Source organism: Neoarius graeffei, chromosome 17 (assembly GCF_027579695.1).
Source record: "Neoarius graeffei isolate fNeoGra1 chromosome 17, fNeoGra1.pri, whole genome shotgun sequence".
Lineage (NCBI taxonomy): Eukaryota > Metazoa > Chordata > Actinopteri > Siluriformes > Ariidae > Neoarius > Neoarius graeffei.
Window position 1 is genome coordinate 38,853,843 of NC_083585.1, and position 20,896 is coordinate 38,874,738.

Consider the following 20,896-nt stretch of genomic DNA (forward strand, 5'->3'; position numbering starts at 1 on the left):
GCTTGCCTGCGACCCTGTAGAAGGATAAAGCGGCTAGAGATAATGAGATGAGATGAGATCCTGGTTCCTATCGTCCTGTTGCTTTAACTTTAAACTTCTGTAAAATTCTTGAAAGAATGGTCACTAACGCTACGTTCACACTGCAAGGCTTAATGCTCAATTCCGATTTTTTTGTGAAATCCGATTTTTTTGTGAGGTCGTTCACATTAACAAATATATGCGACTTGTATGTGATCCTCAGTATGAACGAAAAGCGACCTAAAAGTGTTCCGCATGCGCATTGCAGGATACGACGACGTCACACGCAGTGAGCATGGCCAGTGTTTACGGAAGTAAAACCGCCCGGTTGCGGTATGACCCATCCAATCTTGCTTGAATAGCTGTATCCCCCCAAATGGAAATCAGCTCCCTAACCTCTGCGTCCTTCCATTGAGAAGATTCAGAACCTTCACAGCCCGAAGCATCCCTCGCATTGATGTCATGATCAGGGGCGCAGATACGTTTTTTGAACTGGGGGGGACAAAAAACTGGGGGGGACAAAGCTGCCAGCAAACCAACCCCAACCCCGATATGCCTGTCAAACTTGTTGTGGGTTACCACAGCAACCAAGCTCGAGCTCACAACCTGTGCAGTCTGCGCAGCTCAACCAACCGAATATCAGTCTTTGTTTTGTTTTATGTGAGTTGTTGCTCACTATGTATACACTGCCGTGCACCTCAATAAACCGAATGGTAATTAGTCTTTTGATTTTTCCGTGAGGTTTGCCTTATGCAAAGAAAGACAGCATAGACGTTTTTCCTCCCTATTAGTGGGGGGGACTGAACGAGGTGAATTTAAATCTGGGTGGGACGAGTCCCACCCTCTATCTGCGCCCGTGATTATGCGCCATGTTGTTGTAACTTTTTTTTTGAGAGACCCGCCACCTACTTCAGCGCAGAATAGTGACGTTTGTGGCTTGTTGATGACGTGTAAGTCGGATGAATGCGACCTGGCGGTTCAGGCTGAAGTCGCATATGAAAAGAGCGGATAGGAATCGGAATTAGGACCACATATCCAAACGGCCTGGGTCGGATTTGAAAAAATCGGATCTGTGTCGTTCATATTGTCAATAAAAGATCGGATACAGGTCACATATGGGCGAAAAGATCGGATTTGAGTCACTTCAGCCTGCAGTGTGAACGTAGCCTAATTGCTTAAATTGGTTCTGTGAAAAACAAACTATTTAACAAAAACCAATCCGGATTTAGAAGAAAAAGATATAGCTTGGATCATCTCCTAAGACTTGGTGATGATATCATTAAAAGTTTTGGAAGAGGGCATAAAGTCTTAGCAGTCTTTCTTGATATAGAAAAGGCATATGACATGGCATGGAGGAAGGGTATATTTTATAAGTTACATAATATTGGTATCTCTGGTTCTATCTTTAATTGGATTAATTCCTTTTTATCTGATAGATATATCAGAGTCAAAGTAGGTTCCTCATTATCTTCTTTATTTGAAGTTCCAAATGGTGTTCCACAAGGAAGTGGTATCAGTCCAATTTTGTTTTTGATTACTATAAATGACCTTGTTCTTTCTAATGTATCTTTCTCTATTTTTGCTGATGATACAGCAATTTGGAAATCTGGGAAAAACATAAATTTGCTACAGAAACATATTTAACAGGCTTTAGATTTCATTAAATCTTGGTGTGGTAAATGGGGTTTTAAAATTTCCGAAAGTAAATCCTCTGTGGTTTTATTCCATAAAGGTAAAAAAATATGATATAAAATTGATGTATAATGGTAAAAAACTTAAAAATGAAAAAACTGTAAAGTTTTTAGGCCTTTATTTTGACTCCAAACTTACATGGAAAACTCACATTGATTATCTCATAACTAAATGTCATAAAAGAATAAATGTTTGCAGAGTTATATGTGGCAGCAAGTGGGGTATTGACAAAGAAACAATGATCGTTCTCTATAAATCTCTAATTCTATCATGTCTTGATTATGGTTGTGAAGTTTATGATACTGCAAGTATTTCTATCAAAAGAAAATTAGATGTTATTCAAAATCAATGCCTTAGAATCTGCACTGGTGCTCTTAAATGTACTCCTAGCTCTGTTTTGGAGATGGACTGCTCTATTATGCCTTTGGATCTAAGAAGAGAATTCAAACAAACTCAAAGTGCAATTAAATATAGATCTTTTGAAGATCATCCAACAAAAAAATGTTTTCTTGAAGAACAATTGTGACCTTAATATTCGCTTTCATCCTATATTCTCTAAAGTTGTACATTTGGTTAACAGTCTCCCGGTTCCAGCTTGTTATCCTTTGGTTGATCCTTTTCCATTCTGGGAATCCCAAGCTCCAAAAATTGACTTAGATTTAGTCCCTAAAATATCCAAACAAGAGGATAATAGTTGCTACATGCTACAATCAGCATTAGAACACATTCAACTCCAATACAATCAACACTTACATATATTTACTGATGGTTCAAAAAGAGATCTCGATTGTGCATCTGGCATTGTAATTCCAAGTCGAAACATTCAAAAAGATTATAAAATCTCAAACGGTACTATCTTTAGAGCTGAGTTAATAGCAATTACAAAGGCTTTGGAACTTCTCATTGATAAATCTCTCCCTCAAAGTGTAATATTTTCTGACTCCTTGTCTGTCCTTCAAAAAATTCAAAAGGAAGATAATGATATAGAATTATTAGATTTCTGATATCTTATGTATCAGTTTAAACATATGGGTGGTAAAGTTGTTTTTTGTTGGATTCCAGCTCATGTGGGTATTATAGGAAATTAAATGGCTGATAAATTGGCCAAAAGATCAGTAAATGAAACCTGTTATGACATTCATTACCCTTTTACCACTGCTGATATCATAAACCATATCAAAGATGTTATTTTTACAATATGGCAAGACAGATGGGATAACTCTCAAACTGGTAGATTTTTCTATCAACTAGAACCAAATATTGGAACACATACCACATATTCTGACAGAAACAAACAAAGGATAATTACAAGACTCGGATTTGGAAAACGTCTACTTAATGATACACTATTTCTTTAAAATAAAAATAAAAAAGTCCAATCAATGTACAACTTGTGGTCTAAAAGAAAATATCAAACACTTGCTTCTAGATTGTATCAAATATCCAAACTTTCATGATAAAATTATTCAAAAAATGAGAAATAAACAATTAGAAATTAATATAAAAAATGTACTGCTACATAAAGAATTTTATGATGACATTTATAGGTTTATTATTGGAAAAGAAATAAAAATTTAATTTTGGAAAAAAGAAACTCGTATTTAATGCGTGTGCTTGGTCACAATATGAGAACTAGCAATTCCAATCCTTATAGGACGCCAAATCAGTTCGAGTGGGAGTGTCCCTAAAAGAAGCTCAACAAGCTAGTTCTTTGCACAGTATTGCCTCCACATTTTTCGTGAGCCTACTGAGCGTTTGTTTCTGATTGCATTTCCGTGTATGACCCTTTTTGCGTTCCGGTTTCTTCCCGTTTTGCCTAGCCCTTCTGTTTGTTTGCTCTTTCTCTCGCTTCCCGGTTTCTTGATCTCCACCTGTTTCTCGACTCCGATTTGCCTAGCCCTTGTGTTTATTCTGCCTGTGTTTTCCTGATTTCAGGTTCTTCAACTCTCGCCCGTTTCATGACCACGATTTGTCTAGCCCTCATTACTCAGTTGGATTTCCCGGTATTGACCTGGCCTGGTTATTGTACATTGCCTTCTCTCACTGTGTCTATTAAAACCCTGAGTTTGTTCTTAATCCACGAGCGTCTGGTCTGTCATTGCCGCATTACAATAACATGCAATACCAGTCAAAAGTTTGGATATCCGTACTCATTCATAGGTTTTTCTGTATTTTGACTATTTTCTACATTGTAGAACAATACTGACGACATCAAAACGATGAAATAACATATGGAACAGATAGGGAATTATGTAGTAAACAAAAAATTTTTAAAAAAACCCTATGTTTCATATTTTAGATTTTTCAAAGTAGCTACCGTTTACCTTGATGGTGGTTTGCACACTATCGGCATTATCTGCATGAGTTATCGGCATTATCTGCATGAGGTAGTCACCTGGAATGTTTTTCAGTTAACCAGTGTGTCTCATCTCATTATCTCTAGCCGCTTTATTCTGTTCTACAGGGTCGCAGGCAAGCTGGAGCCTATCCCAGCTGACTACGGGCGAAAGGCGGGGTACACCCTGGACAAGTCACCAGGTCATCACAGGGCTGACACATAGACACAGACAACCATTCACACTCACATTCACACCTACGGTCAATTTAGAGTCACCAGTTAACCTAACCTGCATGTCTTTGGACTGTGGGGGAAACCGGAGCACCCGGAGGAAACCCACGCGGACACGGGGAGAACATGCAAACTCCGCACAGAAAGGCCCTCGCCGGCCACGGGGCTTGAACCCGGACCTTCTTGCTGTGAGGCGACAGCGCTAACCACTACACCACCGTGCCGCCCCCCGGTGTGTCTCGTCAAAAGTTAATTAGTGCAATTTCTTGTGCTTGAGCTCAAACAGTAAATAATAAAAATACAGTAAATAGTCCTATTCCACAATTGTAATAATCCATATTATATCAAGAACCACTCAACTAAGTAAAGAGAAACAACATTCATCATTACTTTAAGACATGAAGTGTCTCTTTAATTAATAAAAAAACAACAACAACATTGAATTAGGTGAGTCCAAACTCTCTCTCTCTCTCTCTCTGTGGTATGCATGTATGGATGGATGGCTGGATGGATGGATGTATATTACAATCACCTGTTGATTTTGTTTTCTTAATATACTGAGACCTCTCTCATGCAGGAGAAAGTATATTACTTTGGTGTGGTCACAAACTTATGAAGGCATATTATGGCCACTATTTAAAAAATATAAATATAAGATTTTGAGAATAGTCATATATAGGGCGTGTATGTAGATAAGTGATAATCAAAATGATCAGTGCCGAAGGACTGGAACTCCATCAAGCCCTCAATGTCGAATCGTATCGATTTGTACCATAACTTAAGCCTTATGGCAAGTCCATATGCCATAACTCATCAGAGACTCAATTGCTGCACTACAGTATACTGGGTGCGCTGGAGTTACTGCTTTTATGTTGCAGATGTAACCATCAATAGCTTTGAAGGTAACTACTGCCTGCGATTTCTCCTTCAACAAAAGAAACAATAACTTCACCACAGGGGTGATAGCGTTCCGGCGTGCCGCGCCGGATTTCCGGCGCGCCGTGGCTGGGGAAAAAAAAAAAATCTAGTTCGCCCATTGTCCTGTGTCATTCTGAGATGCGCAGATAGACAGTAAAGGGAATTCCCTTTACTGTCTATCTGCGCATCTCAGAATGACACAGGACAATGGGCGAACTAGATTTTTTTTTTTTTTTCCCCAGCCACGGCGCGCCGGAACGCTATCACCCCTGCTTCACCAAATTCATGACATCCCTCAAGTTAACACACAAATGTTATATGTTCCATTTTATTAATGTTTTATGACTTTATTTTTGAAATATTGCAACTTTTTTCTCATTAAATTATGACTTTACTCTTGAAATCTTTATTTTATTTTTTTTAACAGCAGCCCTAAAACACTGTTGTACAAACATGATCAGAATAAGAAATAAAGATTCATATTTTGTAACATTTTTCAGCCAAGTCATTGGTGCTGCTCTTATATCTCTTTTTTTTTTTTTTTTTTTTTTTTTTCCTGAAGGTGGTATAGCATGTGTGCTGTGTGGCCAGCCATTTGATACCGCCAAGGTGAAGATGCAGACATTTCCCGGGATGTACCGTGGCTTTGTGCAGTGCTTTGTGTCCATCTCAAAGCAGGTGGGGTTACGTGGTCTGTATCATGGCACTACTCCAGCTCTGACGGCCAACATCGCTGAGAATGCAGTTCTCTTCCTGAGCTATGGCTTCTGCCAGGACGTTGTCCGTTTAATGATCGGCCTGGACAGAGGAACAGAGCTCAGGTCAGATATTTCCATCTTGTTTATCTTATTATCTCTGTGTAAAAAAAAAAAATCACATTGACACATCACACAGGTGTGTAAGGCTAAAGGGTTGCTATAGAGTGTCGGAGAGTATAGCATTCTGCTTCATTTAACATCCCTGATTCAGCTCATCTGCTAATTACTGAAGCTGTCACAGGCAAGATTTAGTGTGTTTAAAGAAGGGGAAAACAAATTCATGCAGTACTTTTGCCTTCAAAGTTGCTATAGAGTTAAAAAAAAAATCCCATCTATAGAGTTAGTTAGTGAACAAACGTGTGCTGTGTTAGTGAACTAACGTTTTTTTTCGATGTTGTGTTTCACATTTTGAGATTGTTGGACAAAGTTCATCTGACACTTGAAATAGTAAATGAGTATAGCATTTATTGAGGCCATCCTTTAAAAAAAAATCCGTTTCCTGTCCACCGGGTGAACAAAAAAATTTTCAGTCGGGAGGGAGGGATTTTTTTTTTTAATTTTATTTTTATTATATATGGATGGATAAGAAATTGCAATGCTGTGTTTGCTTTTTCTTTCAGTACTTTTTTTATTACAAAAGCAGACATTTAATAAAATGACAGTTTAATCAACTGAAACTTGTACAAAAACTTTAAGTTAGCATTTTAAATGCTGACTGCAACATTTGCAAAACTTTTACAAAAGGTACTTAAAATGTCCGACACACGGACTTTTTGTAGTTCTAAATCGACCGTTGGGCCTAGTTCGGATGAAATTACACTATTAAAATGATCACTGAATGATTTGTTTTTCTGAATCTTTACTATTTTGTTGTTCGCTAGAATACCATTTTGCGATTTCACACTTAAGCAAATGTTTGAAAGCTCCGGATCTGCTTCCTTCATGGTGGCTGCCATTTTTTTGTGCCACACGGCGCATGCGCAGAGCTGATTCAACAGGGCTTTCCACAAGCGCCTGCTGCGGCCACACAATTAAGTACAGCCGGCTACTTTAATGACTATTTTTGTAGCCCACAGGCTCTAAATATTAATTTTCGATTTTAATAAACTTAAATGTTTATCTAACGGACTGACAATAATGTCAAACTGAACCGCACTCATTTAAGTTGTGATTCGCGCTGTTTGTACCGATAATAACCACAAATTCCCCGCCGACTTCATTGATCAGGGGAGAGTAACTCATCCGCCGCCCCGACATGCGGTGTGCGCGCGCACTCGGCGGAGGCGGTAGTGTGCGCGCGCACTCGGCGGAGGCGGTAGTGTGCGCGCGCACTCGGCGGAGGCGGTAGTGTGCGCGCGCACTCGGCGGAGGCGGTAGTGTGCGCGCGCACTCGGCGGAGGCGGTAGTGTGCGCGCGCACTCGGCGGAGGCGGGTAGTGTGCGCGCGCACTCGGCGGAGGCGGTAGTGTGCGCGCGCACTCGGCGGAGGCGGTAGTGTGCGCGCGCACTCGGCGGAGGCGGGTAGTGTGCGCGCGCACTCGGCGGAGGCGGTAGTGTGCGCGCGCACTCGGCGGAGGCGGTAGTGTGCGCGCGCACTCGGCGGAGGCGGGTAGTGTGCGCGCGCACTCGGCGGAGGCGGTAGTGTGCGCGCGCACTCGGCGGAGGCGGTAGTGTGCGCGCGCACTCGGCGGAGGCGGTAGTGTGCGCGCGCACTCGGCGGAGGCGGTAGTGTGCGCGCGCACTCGGCGGAGGCGGTAGTGTGCGCGCGCACTCGGCGGAGGCGGTAGTGTGCGCGCGCACTCGGCGGAGGCGGTAGTGTGCGCGCGCACTCGGCGGAGGCGGTAGTGTGCGCGCGCACTCGGCGGAGGCGGTAGTGTGCGCGCGCACTCGGCGGAGGCGGTAGTGTGCGCGCGCACTCGGCGGAGGCGGTAGTGTGCGCGCGCACTCGGCGGAGGCGGTAGTGTGCGCGCGCACTCGGCGGAGGCGGTAGTGTGCGCGCGCACTCGGCGGAGGCGGTAGTGTGCGCGCGCACTCGGCGGAGGCGGTAGTGTGCGCGCGCACTCGGCGGAGGCGGTAGTGTGCGCGCGCACTCGGCGGAGGCGGTAGTGTGCGCGCGCACTCGGCGGAGGCGGTAGTGTGCGCGCGCACTCGGCGGAGGCGGTAGTGTGCGCGCGCACTCGGCGGAGGCGGTAGTGTGCGCGCGCACTCGGCGGAGGCGGTAGTGTGCGCGCGCACTCGGCGGAGGCGGTAGTGTGCGCGCGCACTCGGCGGAGGCGGTAGTGTGCGCGCGCACTCGGCGGAGGCGGTAGTGTGCGCGCGCACTCGGCGGAGGCGGTAGTGTGCGCGCGCACTCGGCGGAGGCGGTAGTGTGCGCGCGCACTCGGCGGAGGCCAATTTATGCTGACAACCCAGTCCTCGCAGACGGTGTCGTAGATAGCGTCTGCGTAGCCCCCCCACCTTCGCAGACGCTCTGCACGCACCTCCCAAAAATTGTGACCACCGCAGACAGCGTCGCAGACAAGAGGGCTCTGATTGGTCCACTGTATATCCGCTGTACACGCACTTCCACTTCCCTACTTTCCTGGTTTGTTTTGTTTTCACGACCGCCATTTTTAAAAACGCGAGCGAAGATGGAGCAGCACGAAGAGCGGTTGATCGAGGAAGTGAGGAAGTACGTACATCTATACGACTCCAGTTCTAGTCATTATAAGTAACCGGAGGATAAACACTCCACTAACCACACCCACCAACTACTCCTAGCGATTTCGCGACTTCGCGCCCCCTTGCGTTGTGGCGGTGAAGAACATCGCGCACGCCTATTACTCCCCGCTCAACGATAAATTACAACTGTCTGCGAAAAGCTATCTGCGAAAACCTTGTCGCAAGAGCATGCAGAGGCCCTTAGTGGAAAGCCCTGGGAATGCGTAAATGTCAAGTTCGAGTTTAGATTTACGAGCCCGAAAAAAATGTCGAAAAACCGGCGTTAAAAAAAAAAATTTTCACCCGCACAAACGGCACTCACCCGGCCGGTGGACCAGAAACAGAACATTTTTTAATAATGGCCTGAGCTTTGGTATACAGCATGTCTACAGGGGTCAGGTGGCAGGTACCAGCTTAAGTCTGTTTACATTGGAGTTATTGTTGCCATTACATTGTAGTCAATTTACAGTAAGCAAATTAGAGTATAAGAAACAAGACAGTAAGTAATTTACAGAAAGAAGAAACCAGACTCAAAAGAGAATCCACACTCATTTGGGTGATAAAAGATAGCATGATTAAAAATTATTTACTTCTATAACTGTATATATAAATATATCCTGTATGGTCAAAATGTGTACTTGTGTAATGAGGAAATTCATATATATAAAAAATCTCCTTCTCACCCCCGGCGGGGGGGTGGTATCCATGTCATCCTCAAGCTCGGGTCCTCTACCAGAGGCCTGGGAGTTTGAGGGTTCTGCGCAGTATCTTCGATGTTCCTAGGACTGTGCTCTTCTGGACTGAGGCTTCAGATGTTGTTCCTGGGCGCGCATATATATATATATATATATATATATATATATATATATATATATATATATATATATAATTTTTTTTTTTTTTTTACATGAAGTCTATTTTGTTGATGTTATCAACTGTTTACTGATGGAGACTTGAGAACAAAACTGTTCATGGCAACTGCAGTCTTATGCCATCGTGGCAAAACTGTTAATTGTCCAAAGCCATGTTCTAAGTGAATCTTTAGGCTGTCCAGATGGGGCTGTCCTCAACAGGAGTGAAGTGATGAGAACTCCAGCTAGAAGTAGGGTATCAGGATGGATCAGGCAGGTCCAGAGAGCAGGAGAGGTCAGCTTCACAGGTATCTCAGGAGTGGCATATGTAGCGAGAGAGAGAGATAGATAAATGGATTGTTGGTTATGCTCATTGTCACATAATGGTTAACAACAGTGTATACTGAGTGCTGAGTGCAAGCAGGGATTCCAGACTAACTATGACAGTATAACTAAAAGGGAGAGCCAAAAAGTAACACAAACAGAAGGAAACATCCCAGGTGCCCTGGGACATAAAGCTGCCAGCCAATAAACTGTCAACAAACCTGACAAATGCATTGGTGTGTGTGAGAGAGAGACAGCATCCAAACATCCCAGTTTATAGTACCAAAACACACTATGCCCGACAACCCTCCAGATCTGCTCTTTTACCTAATAAAAAGCTATTAACAAAAGGATTGACTAAACAAATGTTTTCAGCCTAGACTTAAACACTGAGACTGTGTCTGAGTCTTGAACGCTACTTGGAAGGCTGTTCCATAACTGTGGGGCTTTGTAAGAAAAGGCTCTGTCCCCTGCTGTAGCCTTCATTATTTGAAGTACTGACAAATAGCCTGCACCTTTTTGATCTAAGTAGGCATGGGGAGTCATAAAAGACCAGAAGTTCACTCAGGTACTGTGGCATGAGACCATTCAGTGCTTTATAGGTTAATATTAGTATTTTATAAACAGTGTGAAATCTGATGGGGTGATCACATCTTCTGGTTTTAGTAAGGACCTGCTGCTACATTTTGAACTAACTGGAGCTCGTTTATGCACCTACTGGAACATCCAGACAGTAAAGCTTTACAATAATCCAACCTAGAGGTAACAAAAGTATGAACTAGTTTTTCTGTATCATGTAGTGACATCATGTTTCTTTATTTTCCCGTAGCACATCCAGAATGCCACGCGGCTTACGCCCATAAAATAATTAGAAGGGAGAAAACCCCATGGAGGCTTGCGGGACCTCTCGTACTGCGAATAACAGGGGCTCGAGCCACTTATCCCAATTATGCGCATCTTCACTTACGAATTTACAGATTGTTTTTGAGTGTCTGGTTAAATCACTCTACTAAGCCATCCGTTTGTGGGTGATAGACACTGGTGCGGATAGACTTAATCCCCAGTAACCCATACAGCTCGCGCAGTGTGCTTGACATAAACGAAGTGCCTTGGTCTGTCAGGATTTCTTTCGGAATCCCGACCCAGGAGATAAAGCGGAAGAGCGCTTCCTCAATACTGCTTGCTGAGATATTGTGGAGAGGCACTGCTTCCAGATATCGCGTTGCATAGTCCACTAGAACTAAAATAAAGTGATATCCCCGTGCTGACCGATCTAATGGCCCGACGAGATCCATCCCGATTCGCTCAAACAGGGTCTCGATTAGAGGAAGAGGGCGCAAAGGCGCTTTTGGAGTGGCCGCGGGATTTACTAATTGGCATTCACGGCATGCCGCACACCACCGACGGACATCCCCGCGAATCCCTGGCCAGTAGAATCGGGCCATTATTCGGACTAGTGTTTTATCTTGCCCCAAGTGTCCAGCCATGGGATTAAAGTAAGCCTCATGGAACACGAGTTCCCTATGGCTCTTTGGGATTAACAACTGGGTTATTTGTTCCTTGGTTTGAGTGTCCTGCGTCACTCGGTACAATCTATCTTTAATAATGGAAAAATAGGGGAAGGTCGGTGCTGCTCTTGGCTGCAGAGTTTGACCATCGATTACTCTCGCTTGGTTAAACGCATGCCGCAGAGTCTCGTCTCGCGACTGCTCCAACGGGAAATCCCGAAGGGAATCCCCGAGAGGGGGAGGAGGAGTGGGCTGCTACTCACTCTGACGTGGTGTTGACGTAGACGGCTCTGTGACAGCTTCTCCAGTCAACACCACACTGGGATCTTCCCATGACCTACTAGTGCAGGACCCACTGCGTGTTAAATATTCCATTAGGTTTTTACATCCCGGCCAATCAGTACCCAAAATCAACGAGTGGGTGAGACGGGGACTAACCGCCGCCTTTATTCTATGCATTTGGCCCCGGAATAGAATTTGAACAGACACTAGAGGGTAATGGTGAACATCCCCGTGCACACACAACACTTTCACCGCTTGTGCTCCCCCCAATGCCTCACCTTGCACCAGGTGTTGGTGAATTGAGGTCTGATTACAACCGGAATCCACCAAAGCATGATATGTAGCCCCTTGGATACTCACCAGTATGCGATACGTTCCGGCCCGATCGGGGACGGTTTCTGGCTCGTCAGGGATCCGGATTACAGCACCCACCTCCCTTATGGAGCTCTGACCTTGGAGATGCTCCGATTCCCCGCTGTGCCAGCACACCGGCCCAGGCTTTCCCTCTGCACTGGTGTTATGGGTGTCACTCACCTGAGGGGGAGACAACACAGACACAGGAGAGGGGAGGACACCACAGGTGCGACGGGCCGGCTGGGGAGGAGCCAGCCGCCGCCTCCGTGGCAGGGGAACGGGGGGGAGACAGGGGGAGAAAAGAGAGAGAGAGAGAAGAGAAGCGAGGGGAGACGCCTTGTCTGCCTGCCGTCAGAGCCACCTCCAGATGGTCCTCCGCCAGCTCGATGGCTCGCTCCAGCGACGCCGGGTGAGGACACTGGACCCATTCCGCCGTTCCTTCCGGAAGTCGAAAGACAAACTGCTCCAGTGCCACCAGATCGATGTTCTCGTCAGCATCGGGGTTTTCTGCCCTCAGCCATTGCCGGCAGGCGTCCCGGAGGTTCTGGCCGAATGCAAACGGCCGGCCGACTTCCTCCAATGCCAGCGTCCGGAAGCGCTGGTGATGTTGCTCCGGGGAGCGGCCGAGCCGCTGCAGGATGGCTTTTGTCAGGTCAGTGTAGGCCAGCCGGCTGTCAGCAGGGAGCTGCTGCGCTGCGAACTGTGCCTCGCCAGTCAGGAGCGGGAGAAGCTAAAGAGATGTGTTTTTAGCTGTTTTTTGAAAGTGGACAGTGTTGAGCATTGGTGCAACGCTAGTGGCAGGGCATTCCACAGCTTAGGGCCATTTACACTGAAAGCCCTGTCACCCATAGAGCAGAGCCGAGAGTAAGGGACTGCTAATAGGTGGACATCTGTGGAGCAAAGATTTAGAGGTAGCTGATATGGAGTTAGGAGATTTGATAAATAGGGAGGGGCCAGGTTATGTAGGAATTTGTAAACAAGTAGGATAATTTTGTACTGAATGTGGTATTTGACTGGGAGCCAGTGCAGGTTGTAGAGAATAGGAGTAATATGATCCCAGGGCCTGGTGTGAGTGAGTACCCTAGCAGCTGAGTTTTGGACATATTGCAGCCTATTTAGTCGCTTGGCTGGAATGCCATCGAGTAGGGCATTGCAGTAGTCCAATCTTGAGGTGATAAAAGCATGTATAAGCGTTTCAGCTACAGATGAACTTAGAGGGACGGAGTTTGGAAAGACTTTTCAGGTGAAAGAAAGCTGTTTTAGTAATATTTTTAATGTGTGAGTCAAAAGAGAGAGTAGAGTCCAGAATAACACCCAGATTTCTTACTTCAACAGTAGTGAAGGTGAAATAACCAGGAATAGATAGCTGTGAGTGCTCCAGTTTTTTCAAGATAGAAGGGGTGGAAATGAGGATGGCTTCTGTTTTGTCTTGATTTAATTTAAAGGTCCCATGGCATGAAATTTTCACTTTCTGAGGTTTTTTAACATTAAAATGAGTTCCTCTGACCTTCTTAAGTCACCCCAGTGGCTAGAAATTTCATAATCATGCATGAAAATCCCTCACCTTTCGGCGAAATTCGCCGTTTTGAAACCAAAATGGGTGACCTACGTGAATCGTGTAGATCCGATGAGAAAAAAAAATGGGGGGGGGTTTGATTTTGACCCAAAGGGCAAGGAGGTCGCTTCGCATCCATAGCCAGTTCGTGCCGGTTTGTGCCTCCTCCTCCTGCTTTGATATTGACGCCATAGCGACGAGTACATCTCGCTGCGAAGGGCAAGCAGCATCATTTCGCGCCTCTTCTCCTGCTGGCCAGAGCGTGCACACATCAGGCAGAGTGCAGACCAGACCGCTGGAAGCTGAATTGAGTCATCGGACTGAATTTCCTACTTTTTTCAAACTTTCCTGATTGCTATCAAAACAAACGAAACTTCCAGCTTGATTACGTCAGCATTCGAAAGAGGGCGCGCGCGTCTTTTGACAATCTCTGTGTCCGAAATTGCTCACTACTCACTATATAGGGCACTGTATAGTGGAGACGCCATTTTGTAGTGCTGTCCGTGCTGAAAGAAATCAAATTAAAAGTCTCAAATTTGATTTAATAAAAGACAGCAGCAAAGAAGAAAGTATTCAGCCTTGATTTAAAAAGAACTGAAAGCTGCAGGTACTTCCATATCTTGGCAGGCTGAGTGGTATGCTGGGGCACCTCAGGGATCCCAGACGTCCGCTATTTAGCGGAATTCCACTATTTTTCTAGCCAAAGTGGTGTTTTTTTTGTTTTTTTTTTAATCTCTTGTATATCCATTAAAAATATGTTTAAGTAAAATGACCAGCAGAATACATTCTGATTTGGTTTGCTTGTTTAGCGATGTTTTCGTCGGCTTCGTTTGTTCTCGTTGACATTCGGGAACACTCGGAAGTTAAATTGATGTAAATACCGCGAGACTGTACGCAATAGAACGAGAAAACAATATGGCTGCGCCCATTTGCTAGAAAATGTGTTTTAACTCCGTTCGTGCTTTTGTTTCTAATGCGTTGAACTTAATTCAATATGCAGGGCTGTGAAATTTCCACGGATTCTGTCGCGAAAAATATCTTCACAAAACGTCTATTTTTGCATTAAAAATCATTGGGGGGGGGGGTCTAGTCGGTTTTAATCGCCTTGCACGAGACCGGCGGCTCAATACAGCCGGGTTTGCGGAGTTTTATGCCAGCTGAGCGTGGAACACGTCTTGACTGCGACTCAGGAGCAGTGTTGCCAGATTGGGCGGTTTCAAGTGCATTTTGGTGGGTTTTGAACATATTTTGGGCTGGAAAACATCAGCAGTATCTGGCAACACGGAGTGCATGACAGAGCTAAAAATGGCTATTGCGTGACATGGCACCGCGTACGTGAATTTTGTACTTACAGGGTGCAAGATCAGACATAGTTAAGATGCCATCAAAAAGGAAAGCTAAGGAGGTGTTTGAGAGAAATGCAAAGAGGGCTAGAAAAGAACACACAGACAGACTGAAGGAAAAGATGAAAAAGAACAAGTTTGCAAAACTGAAAGAGATGGTGTTAAAGAAAAGAAAATTAAAAGACTTTCATTAGATGCTGTTTGACAGACTATGAACATTTTGTAAATAGCTTTAATAGAGGAATGCAAATACTATAGAACTAATAACTAGTAGCCTTACTGAAAGATGAATTGAAAGAAATAGCTGGGAGTGATGCAAAGAGGAATAGAAGGAGCCACAAGTAAAAGAAAAGACGTAAATAATATATTAGATAAGAAACATTAGGTTTTTTTTAAACTTTTGCTCTGTAGACAAGAGACATTGTGACAGATTCTTGGAAAAAGCCAGGACATAATACAAGAATTAAGTGTAATTTGGAAGACAACAGGTATCTCTCACTTAAATATTGAGCATGATTTTTCACAAAGTCATTTTGAAAGGCCTATCAAAGTTTTCTTTTATTAACATTTCTTTAAATTCTTATTTACACATTTTTTTAACTTTTATTTTGATTAAGAGATAAAATACATAGGCACTTATTAGATATTTCAAGGTATTTTACATGGATCTTTCATTTTAAAAGAGAAAACTGTTGATAGGTATTTTATATGGCAAAATGAAGACCAAGACTAGTCAAATATTTACTTGTTGAGATCAATTTTTCACTTGCAGGAAATGCTCAGAATACACCATATAACACCTAAAATGGCTTGGTGTCTGGGGCCCTGTGGGCCCCAGACCCCCGATTTATGCTGGGGGGCTGTGCCCCCCAGACCCCCCCTTTTCCTCGGATTTCTTATTTACAATTTCACAGCCCTGAATATGTCGTGGAAAAAAGATATTGTCCATAAGAGATAGCGGAACAGTGTCCGGGTTAGAAGTATATTCTTCAAAGCTACATTTTCATCTAATTTTTATAAATAACAATTTTTTTTGCCACTTATGTCATTGATTACAAAATATGGCATCAAATAGATACACATTATTGTTAAATTATGTTGCTTTTCTATGTTAAATCTATGTAAAAAATGTGTTCTATAGCATCTTTAAATGTTAAAATCTCAACAGCTTCAGGGGGCTTGCAGCCCCCTTGACCCCTGCTGATAGTTTCTTACATTCCTCTATTTTTTAAACTTACTGCTGGGATCCCTGGCACCTCTTGCCAGCAGATCAGGATATCCAGAAGGAACTTGTGCGGTTCAGTGTTGACCTGACCATCCCCAGCTTCGAGGGAGAGAGCATCGTGGAGTGGTGGGGTCATGTCTTCGACAAACCAGACAAGTGCCCCTCCCTGGGTGCACTGGTTAAGTGTTGCGCCTCCATCTTTCATGGACCTAGAGTCGAGTCCTTATTTAGTCTGATGAATGATGTAATTGATCAAAGGAGTGGCAACATGAATGTGGAAACATTTAATGCAGTACAGACGGTCAAGTACATGCTGATGTCCAGGGGGAAGACAGCTATGCAGCTCTTTAGAAGGGAGGACGTGAAGTTTGGGGAAGTGGACAGAACATTGTGCAAGAACATTAACTCTGCAGCAGCCACATACAAACACCAGCAGAGGGTGAACAAGGAGGAAAAGCAGCAGAGCAAGTATGGCTCTCAAGCAACTTGCAGTGCTCAGCAGGCCAAGAAACAGACTGCTGAAGGAGAGAAGCGGGCAAGGCTGAAACATGTGGTAACTCGGCGAAAGCGGGCCATGGAGACACTGGTGGTCCAGGCAAATACAAAGAAAAAATGATCACTATTCCTTGTGTGTTCTCCACTTTCTTCGTTCTATTATTCGCATTTTTTCCAGGGCATGATTTCACTATAACTACATGTATTTGAATTTGTATTTGTACTGTATGTCCTTGTGCAAATGTCAATACAGTATACTTAGTAAGGAGGCTATAATATTTATTCTGGGGGAGGACCCCCCCAAACAAAATAAAACAACACCAGAGGCCACATCACCACTCGCGCACCCTTCTCACCTTTTTCACCCCTGACCCGTTTTCATGCCTGCATAATGTGTAAACCAAACTATGCCCACCCTTTGTCAACATTTGAGAATGGCGCATCAAAATGGCGCGTTGATAGGCTCTTCCCTTTACTACGTCAGCAAGGGAGATGATCCCCACGCCCCCCGGATTCCCACCCACTGTATGGATTGCCCGCCCAGCTCAAAAGTTGCCACCAAACATGGAAGTTGCGCTGTACATGGATGTGACAACACAGAAAGGAGTCTGTTTTTACTGCCGACGGGAGAGCCCCTGAAGACGCAGTGGCTTAATTTTATTTACTCCAATAATACGCCGTCGAGTCTACCTAAGACGGTGTATGTTTGTCGGAAGCATTTTCCTGATGAATGTTTCCACAACTTGGGACAGTACAGGGCAGGTTTTGCACATCAACTGTCACTGAAGCCTGGGTCTGTACCAAGCATCCCTGCCGCATCAGCCACAAACAGCAAACAAGTAAGTGTATAACTGTTAAGCCGTTTTGCCGTGTTTTAAAATCGGTGCGTTAGCCTTGCAATGGCTACATTAGCTGTGCAGCTAACCGCTTCCTGCAGTTAGCCAGGTACTCTGCGCTACAAAACCAAAAAGCATGCAGCATGCTCTGTTATAATAGCCAATCAAAACACTTTTTACAAAGACACCCATATTCTTTTTTTTTTAAGTCACTCGTTCATTTTATTTGTTTGTTTGTTCAGTAAAAACCCAAACATTTGTTGAATTTATTTTATTTCCTCGCGTCGCACCTTAATGACGTCAGCGCGCGGTATTTTTCCCTTCGCGGTTTGTACCTTCTCTCTTGCCATAGTAAGACACCCACATCTGCTTGTTCTGACCCACTGGAGGTAGCGTCACAGTGCTGTTAGCCAATCAGAGGTAACACGTTTACATGTCATGAATATTAATAAGAGCTGAAATCCTGTCGCTCTTCCGCCACCCGCTCCTCCACCAAACTAGAACAGCCTGAAACAGGAGAACCACAGCATTTTTTTTTTTCACCAAAACCGGCTCACGGCATTCATTCATACTAGAGACCACCGCACAATTAATGAAAAAACGATGCCATGGGACCTTTAAGAAAGTTCTGCACCATCCAATTGTTAACTGCATTTAGACAGTTGACAAGATTGGACGGAGGGAGTGGATGAGAGGATTTGGTTTGAATGTAAATTTGGGTGTCATCTGCATAACAGTGAAAGTTGAGCCCATAATGCTGTATTATGTGGCCAAGAGGGAGGATGTATATTACAAATAATAAGGGTCCCAGGACAGAGCCCTGAGGGACACCATGAAGGAGGGGTGATTTAGGGGATCTGAAGTCTCCAATTGACACAAACTGTTCTCTCATGGTAAGATAAGATTTGAACCAGGCTAAAGAAGAACCAGTGATGCCAAGCAGAGTTTATAAGCGGCTCAATAAAAGATTGTGACATACAGTGTCAAAAGCTGCTGTAAGGTCGAGGAGAACAAGTATACTGACATGGCCAGTGTTAGCAGCTAACAGCAAATCGTTGACAAGCTTGATCAGGGCAGTCTCGGTGCTGTGCATGGCCCTAAACCCAGACTGAAACTTCTCTCAAAGATTATATTGGGTTAAATGCTCTTGGAGCTGATTGGCAACAATACGCTCTAGGACTTTTGCAATGAAAGGAAGATTGGAAATGGGGCAATAATTTTTAAAATCATCAATAGCTGCTCCAGGTTTTTTCAAGACAGGAGTGATAGCTGCTGTTTTGAGAGCCTGAGGGACTAATCCAGTTGAAAGGGACGAGTTTTATCTTAACCAACTTAAGAACTGGCAGGCAAATCTTGACCAAAGAGGTGGGCATAGGGTTGAGGAGACAGGTAGTAGGCCTGGATTTAGATACTAAGCCGAGGACATACTGCTCATCAACTAATGAGAAAGCAGAGAAAGATCCAGCTGGTGGTGGACAGGGAAAGGGGACATTAGAGGGAGTGATGGGAGTGGATTTGATCTGCTTGTATATAAAGTTAATTTTGTTTTGAAAAAATTCAAGAAATTTACAACAAAGATCAGTGGAAGGAGTAAGAGGAAAGTTTTTAGCAGGCAAGAGAAGTTTGTTTACAGTAGAAAAAAGGGCTCTAGGGTTTCCTTGGCCTCTGGTAATGATGGTGGTGTAATAGCTGGTCTTGGCATCAATTAAAGACTCTTTGTAGGCAGAGACATGGTCACTGTATGCCAGCGCATGAACTGTCAGGCCAGTTTTACGACCAAGTCTCTCCAGCTGCCTACCAGCAGCCTTCATTTTACGAAGCTCAGGTGTGAACCACGGAGCAGAGTGAGGGGGGCAAGGTGATTGAGAGAGTCAGCAAGGTGAGAGTTGTAGAGCATGACTAATTCCTCAGGGGATGAGTTGAATGATTTAGTGGTCAGAATAGGATGTAGTGTGTCAAATAAATCAGCTGTAACTGTTTTTTGTGTTCCTGTATGTGATGGTGCGAAATGCACACCTGTGATGGAGAGGCTCAGGGACAGCAATATTTAAAAAAAAAATAGCCATGTGATCAGAAACACAGAAATCTCTGGAATACGTGGGTGCAAGTTTTCCGGCATGTGCCAGAAGCTCCGTTTTTTTCGGTTCTGAAAAAGTAATTTTTCCAAATCGTGTAAATCCATTAAGATTTTTTTTGGGGGGGGGTATAGGGGTGGCCCTCTCACTGTCTCACTCTCATAGGGCCAATGATTTTCCGCAATCGTGGAAAACGGACGGAAATTACGGAATTTTTATAGTGAAACATTGCTCGCGTGTCAAAGTGTAACTGCCGCTAACGCCCAAGCAGACACGCCTTTCCGGTCAAGGCAGCTTTGTCGGTGATTGATTGGCTTGTGGCACACCTAGCCAGTCAATGAGCTGCTTGTTTACAGATTCGCTCCCCGCGTCGCAACCAGAATGGTGACCGCGAAAAAGAAACGAATACTCTGGTGGCCAAGGACGCCATATGGTTACCAGTGGCGAGTGTGGACGTTGAGCGCTCCTTTTCCATGTATAAACATCTAAATGACAGAAGATTCAGTCTCACGGAGACCAACACCACGTAAACAACTTATGATGCTCTGTCATAAGGCCATTATTAAAAAATGTTCTGTTTCCGGTCCACCGGCCGGGTGAGTGCCGTTTGTGCGGTTAATTTTTTTTTAACGCCAGTTTTTCGACATTGTTTTCGGGTTCGTAAATCTAAAATCGAACTTGACATTTACGCATTCCCAGGGCTTTCCACTAAGGCTCATACTAGCCAGCCATGACAAATAAGTAGCCAGCCGGGGGGGGGGAGAGTAAACACAAAATAAACTCCTGTGCACACAGTTCCCAGGATTAAATGTATTTTCCACAGACTGCTGCTTGGCCATGCCCCCGCTGCCCCAGTGAGCTTCAAATGAAGGACTGAAGTCAATAATCACATTTACCCCTTTTCCACCAAATCAGTTCCAGGGCTGGTTCGGGGCCAGTGCCGAATCAACTTGTTCAACTTGTGAGCCAGCTGAGAACCAGTTTGCTTTTCCATAGCTCGCGGTGCTAAGCGAAGCCACGTCAGTTACGTCACTGTATACGTCAGTTACGTCGCTGTATACGTCATTACGTCGCTGTATACATCAGTTACGTCGCTACGTTTGCATAAACCTTGGCGCGAATATCGAAGCAAAAACAACGCGGAAGAAGCAGCAGCAACAACAACAATAATAATAATGGATGACTTCGCGTTTGTACAGCTGCTGCTTCTCGTCGCTTAAAAATGGCGATCTTTCGCGGTCTTATTGTTGTTGGTCTTAACAACTCCGCTCCCCCCGCTGACGTAAGCGGTTCTTTCCTCTGGCCCAGCAGAGAGTTGGTGCTAGCCTGGAACCGGTTTTTCTGGCCCCAGAGCCAGTTCTTTGTCAGTGGAAACAGAAAACCCGGTTCCAAAC

The 20,896-nt window shown here is 44.4% G+C and overlaps 1 protein-coding gene across 3 annotated transcripts in view; it reads left to right on the forward strand.

The window, feature by feature from the left end:
• Positions 1-20,896, forward strand: part of slc25a15a (solute carrier family 25 member 15a) — a 38,671-nt gene that overhangs the window by 2,294 nt on the left and 15,481 nt on the right. For all 3 annotated transcript variants that reach the window (XM_060944173.1, XM_060944174.1, XM_060944175.1), the window contains one exon: positions 5,760-6,018. In XM_060944173.1, the coding sequence (XP_060800156.1) occupies positions 5,760-6,018 (259 nt within the window). The remainder of the gene's footprint in view (positions 1-5,759; positions 6,019-20,896) is intronic.